Raw genomic sequence first — 5,878 nt, 5'->3', positions numbered from 1 at the left:
TTACCCCAAAGGAATTGCAGGAGCGGCTGCACAGCGGCAGCCGGTCCTGGCGTGATGACATCACCAGGGAGCTGGAGGGCCTGCTGCGCTCCTGCGAGTGGCGGCTGCTGTGCCAGCAGGCACGCATGGGGGTTGAGGGGGCGGCGCGGCGCCGGCGAGCGCTTTTCGGGGGTTTAGGGCCGGGGCTGTGGGAGGAGAACGCGGCCCGAGCAGGGGGTGGGGGCCCAACAAGGGGAGAGCAGCTGGGCGCGTTGATGCCCGCGCTACTCATCGGGGCGGTTCTCTGTTGGTGTGCGGGGCCTGCACCCTGCTCCATGCTCGCGCCACCTTGGTCGCCGCACGGGCCGCCCTCCCCGTCAATCATGTATCCCCTGCGCCACGCGGGGCTTTCTGCGTGGCCCGCGCCACCGCTTGCTCACCCCACGCCAGGTGCTGCCGCTGATGGGGGAGGCGGAGCTGCTGGGCCTGCTGCGCACCCTGGGCGACCGCCACTTCTCGCGCCGCACCGGCCGCGACCTGGCCACCCGGGCGGCCGCCGCCGGCAGCGGGGGCAGCAGCAGCGCCGACGCAGCGGGCGCTGCGGCCGCAGCGGCGCCGCTGGTGCTGGCGGGTGTTGTGTGGCGGGACATCCGAGATGTGCTGCTGGCCAATGCGCTGTTGGTGAGGGGCGGGGCGTTGGCGCGGCTGCTGGCGCAGGATGAGGACGCGCGGGGAGAGCTGCGGGCGCTGGAGCGGCTCAGCGGCGACCTGCACGGCAGCGGCGGCGGCGGCGGCGGCACGGCTGGCGGCGGCGGCGGCGGGGCTGGAGGCGGCAGTGGGGGCGAGAGGCGCGGGGGCGCCAAGGAGGGCGGACGAGGCATCGAGCTGCGGCAGCAGGTGGGCCAGCAGGCGGGTCCTGAGCGTGGCAGGCAGGGGTGCAGCACAGCGCTCCGTCAGGCCGGCAGCCCGTGGCGCTTGCGCGGCAGGTTTGCTGCATCCGCTGGTCTGAGACGAGCAGGCCGTGTCAGCTCGCGCCGCCCCGTACATGCCGTCCAGCATTCCCCTGTCCCTTGCCAATCAGCCGTCCCCTCGGCTGATATTTTAAGCGTTCTGACCACGCCCTCCGTGAATCCTGACGCCCCGCAGGCCTTCCTCAGCAGCCTGGACCTGGCATCCCCCCGGCAGCGGCTGCTGCTGGCGCTCGACGCCTGGACACTGCGGCTGCACCTGCTGCGCCTCCTCGCGGCCGCTGGTGGGGGCCGGCAGTTCATGGCCGATTGGATGGCGCGGCTGGGGTGGCGCTGGGAGGCCTGCGGCGGCCGGGCCGGTGGCGGCGGCGGCGACGGCGCGCGCGGCGGCGACAGAGATGGGCACGAGGCCAGCCGCGACGGAGGGCGCGGGCCGGATGTCAACCCCTCAGGGATCGGCGCGGTCGAGCCGGCCGCCGGGGCGGCGCGGGACACCGCCGCGGGGCGCAGCACTAGCCCCGCGGACGGTGCGGCCGAGGGCCGGCCGCGTCTGTCCCGCGGCTCTGCAGCGAGCAGCGCGAAGCGCGGCCGCAGCAAGAGCAGGAGCCGGAGCAGAGGCAGCAGCAGGAGCAGCGGCAGCGGCAGCAGCAGCAGCAGGAGCAGATCAAGGCGGAGAAAGAAGAGCAAGAGGCAGAAGAAGAAGAAGCGGCGCAGCAGGCGGCTGCTGGAGTGGTCCCCCAGCCCCAGCCTTGGGAATGGCAATGGATTAGAGCCAGGAAGCAGCGGCGGCAGCGGCGGCGGCCAGGTGCGGCGCGCGAGCGGGGGAGGGGTGCGACTGAGGTCGAGGGAAGACGATGTGTTCAGAGTTTGGCCGCCCGACAGCGGCGGCGGCGGCGGCGGCGGCGGGGGTGCGTGCCTGGAGGGGTCTGCGGCGGTGCTGGTGGAGGCAGCGGTGCAGTGGGCCTGCAGGCAGTGGGTGCGGCGCGCCCTGGCGGTGCAGCGGCGGTAAACAAAACCAACAGATGGAGGGTTCAATTCAAGGGTTGAGGCATCAATGGTGCAATGGCTTCCAGTGTTCTTTACAGTCATGGCCGTGGGGCCAGCCCGCTATGGGAACCAGCCAGTGCGTGTATGACCGTCTAAACATCAAACATGCGACTGCGCCCATTTCTTCTCTGGACGGTTGCCTGCACAGCATGTTCCAGCTGCCACGTTCTCAAGTACATAATAAAAAGGTCAAGCGACAGTCAGGCGTTGCCACGGCTCAAGAGATAGACGTGGCAGTCGCGTAGGCCGCGCGCGTGCGGGCTCGCGCCGCGCGCACGTATTGTCACCTGCCCAGCTGCTGCAGCTCCCCGATGGCCTGCGCCACGAAGCGAATGTGGGCGCGAACCTGCGCCGCGTCATCAATGCACTCGTCAACCTTGGCCTGGGGGCGGGGGCAGAAAGGAGGCCAGGCAAGGCGCGTGAGGGCAAGGTACAGGAGGGGTGCGGGGGGCGCCCCCGCAGCGCGCTCCTGTCAAGGCGCCTTGAAAGGAGCAAAGGGCCTGGGCCCCCGACGCTGGAGCCAACCCCGTGCACACCCGCAGCCCCTGCGCCACCGCACGCCCCACGCTGCTCCCACCGGCAGCGCTGCCGCCGACGCCGCCTGCACCCCGCGTTCCTCGCATGTGCGGCGCAACACACGTGCGGGCACACGCATGCAAAACGCGCCTGCAGGGCCTCCCGGCGCCGCTCCGCCAGCTGGGCAGCTTCCTCCAGGGTGCACTCCACGTGGAAGCCCAGGCCGACGGCCACAAACAGCCGCGACGCGTCCGGGACGCGCGCCTGGCAGAACACGCCCGACCCCAGGTCGACCAGGGACTTGAGCTCGCGGCGGCCCTCCTGGGGTGTTGGATTGTTGAGTTGCAGAGCGAGGGGGGCCGATCAACCGTTGTCAACCCGCCCAGAGTTGAGGAACGTTTTCACCAACACCCAGCTGCTGCTCAAATGGTGCGGGGCTCGTCCCGCCACGCGGTGCGGGCGGGCGCGCGGGGCCCGCGCGGGCGCTGGGCCGGGCGCGTGCGCCGCGACGGGCGGGAGCGGGCGCAGTACCCCCCACGCGGCCTGCGCGGGTCCCCAGGCGGCCGCGCACCGCCTGCAGCGCGAGGACGCCGCGCCGCAGCTCGGCCAGCTCCTCCCTTTCTGCCTCTAGTGCCGCGCGGCGCCTCCCTATGGCCGCGAGCTTCTTCTTCAGCACATCTTCCACGAATGACTCGTAGTCCAGGACCTTGGACTGCAGCTCCTGGGCGCTGAGAGCGCGCGCCCTGCCGCCGCCGGGGGCTGCCGCGGCGGCGGCCATTTCCGGGTCTGGCGCGGCCTTGCAGCGCCGGTTGGAGTGGGTACCGTGATGCAGTGCCCGCTTATGTGGGGGAGCTGCTGATATGGTAGGCGCTGCAGCGAAGGCGGCACGGCACTGGAGTGAAGCGCGTCACCAGCGCCGCTCCGCAATTATCACCGCCAGGTGCGGCTGCTACGTGCTGCTCTGGGATCAGTCGTCTGAATTTGGTTAAACTTATTCGCGGCTTTTGCAATGCGAGCGTGGCACGTAACAGAGGAAGCGCTGGATCGGGATCCGATCTCTTGATCTGGAAACTGCTTTCCGACCTGAACCGCAAGCAATTGACTGTCAAAAGCTTCGTGATATCAATTGCAGCATCACAATGACACTTTTCTTTACGCACCGTACCCGCGCGCGGACGGCTTGCACACACAACTGAATCGCGGGGCATCCAAGAGTTCTTATCTGCCTAGGCAAGCGGCGAAATAAAGAGTTGGTCACATCACTCGGACGCCTAGACGGCTTAGGATGGCAGGAGCAAGTTTCCCAAGACCCAGCATCACGCGTCAATGGCAAGAGCGGCGCTGTGCCTGTGGCTGGTCGTGTCGGCACTTTCACTTGCACCTACTGGATATTGTGCAGCGCAAGGACTCCCAGATGGTTTTCCGGAAACCTTGTTGGGTGGGTCACTTTGGATTACACACGCCATCTCTCGCGCTGCATGTTCAGCTGGGTGCGCACCTCGGTTGTGAGCAAAAGCTTGCCTGCGAGATTCTTCGTGTCACGTGCTCGTTCCAGCACGCAGGTACAACCAACCCAGGCGCGGCGGCACAGCCCAAGCTCCTGAACCGCCCAAAAGCGGCTGCCGAGGCGGCAGGCAGCGGCGCGGCCGATGGCCTCGCGGGGCGCACGTCGCCTGGCTCGGGCGGCGCCGCGGTTGGCGACGGCGCATTCCAAATCTCGGGTGAGGTCGGGGCAGGCGCCGGCCGCTTTGAGCTGCTGGGTTTGACTGCACAGCGATTTTGTGTTGCTGGAGTGAACCGGCCTCTGCTTTCAAGGCTCCAAAAATGATGTATGTTCCACAGGCAGCTAGCAGACTCCAGTCGCCACCACGCAAACACGCAGCGCCGAGCTCGAGGTCTGGCCCGGCCTGGACTGCATGTCGCACGCCTCTCACGCAGGCTCACCCTTCACCTTTGACGGGTTCCCCTTTGGCTTTGGCGGCACCTCGCCTGTCGACCGCGGTAAGGGGCCCCCAAGCGCCGGGCGCCTGGCTGTGGTCGCGGTGTGGGCATGAGGGTGTGAGCGCCCAACGGGCGTGTGCCTTTAGTCCCTGTTGGGGGGCAAGCTTTTGCTGCCTAGAAGCACAGGCTGCCGCTCTTGCAGCCTTCGTTGAACCACAAACGGTCTTGGTGTGGCGCCCGTTGTCGGTCAACCGGCCATGACTCTGTGGCACCTGGTGTGACCGCCGAATCCCGGTTGCACCGTGGCCCCCGCTGCGCGCTCGGCCCGCCACCTTTGCGCTGTATCTGCTGCCCTGCTTCCAAAACTTCAGGCATTGATGGGTTCACGTATGTCGTGTACGATGCCCTGTTCAGGAACACGCTGAACAGGTGGGGGGGGGCGGCGGCCCGCTCCACGCCCGCATCTCAAAGTGCTATGCGTGTGCCACCTTTCACACACGGACGGGCAGCAGGGGGCCTGGGATGGGCAGGCCGGGACAGGATGGGAGCAGCAGGAGCAATCTGCACCAGAAATTTAGACCCGGGCTCCCTGGCTCCCTCCTGAAAGCGGGCTGCAGCTGGGCTGCTCAAACCCAATCTCACGTCAATCACACCTTTGCGTGCGGCGTGCGCCCCCAACCGTGCGTGAGAGCGCAGTGGCCTGGGGTACTACCTGGGGGCCGGCATCCCGAATGACGTCAGCCTCACCAGCTTCCTGCCGCCAGAGGCCCAGGTGAGGCGCCGGCTGCCCCGTCACGCCACGTCATGAGAGCGGCATGAAACATGTCCACGTGTATGCCACGATGCAGCCCGACAGCCGCGCAGTTTCCGGAACCCATTGCGCCCGGAAGGCCACAGCAACAGGAGGAACACCACCAGGCCCCGGCTGACGCGCCGCCTGGTCGCGGGACCGCGGCGCGCGCTCCCAAACGGCCCAAACCCCCACAGCACGCGCGAGCAAGCTCGTCCGCGCGTCTGTCTCCCCCTCGCGGCGCAGCGCTCCATATCGCGCGACGTGGTCAGCTGGTTCGGCCTCAACCCGCGGGAGGCGTACCTGCGGGAGTTCCTGTCGCGCGCGGCCGGCGACACCGGCACACCCGTCCCCTCTGGCTGCGTGGTGCGCGCCCCGCTGCCAGCGCGGCAACCGCTGCAGCTCCGCGCCACGTGCGGCCCGCCCGCTCGGCGCGAGCAGCATTTTGCGATCGGCGCCGCCCAGCGTGTGCCATGTTGGGGACGCCGGCGCTCCGCTGATCTGCCCTTTCAATACTTTCAGTTCTCAAACATAACACAAGGGGCTGTCTCTAAAGCCACGTGCTCCCCTTCAAATGGGCCGGCCCAACCGCCTCGCACGCCTGTCCCTGACCAAGGACCCTCAAGCAACCCAATTG

At 68.3% G+C, this 5,878-nt stretch overlaps 2 protein-coding genes across 2 annotated transcripts; one reads left to right on the top strand and one right to left on the bottom strand.

Moving 5' to 3' along the window:
- Nucleotides 1–441: 441 nt before the first annotated feature.
- MNEG_13173 (hypothetical protein) lies at nt 442–1,956 on the top strand (the record flags this gene model as incomplete). The annotated part of the gene is made up of 2 exons (XM_014038356.1): nt 442–876; nt 1,126–1,956. The coding sequence occupies 2 exons, from the start codon at nt 442–444 to the stop codon at nt 1,954–1,956; spliced, it is 1,266 nt and encodes a 421-aa protein (XP_013893810.1).
- A 321-nt stretch (nt 1,957–2,277) lies between these two features.
- Nucleotides 2,278–3,288, bottom strand: MNEG_13172 (hypothetical protein; the record flags this gene model as incomplete). Its single annotated transcript, XM_014038355.1, has 3 exons — nt 2,278–2,376; nt 2,634–2,831; nt 3,049–3,288. The coding sequence occupies 3 exons, from the start codon at nt 3,286–3,288 to the stop codon at nt 2,278–2,280; spliced, it is 537 nt and encodes a 178-aa protein (XP_013893809.1).
- Nucleotides 3,289–5,878: the final 2,590 nt, after the last annotated feature.

Source organism: Monoraphidium neglectum (genome assembly GCF_000611645.1).
Source record: "Monoraphidium neglectum strain SAG 48.87 unplaced genomic scaffold scaffold03668, whole genome shotgun sequence".
Taxonomy (NCBI): Eukaryota; Viridiplantae; Chlorophyta; class Chlorophyceae; order Sphaeropleales; family Selenastraceae; genus Monoraphidium; species Monoraphidium neglectum.
This window is presented reverse-complemented; position numbering and strand designations above follow the sequence as displayed.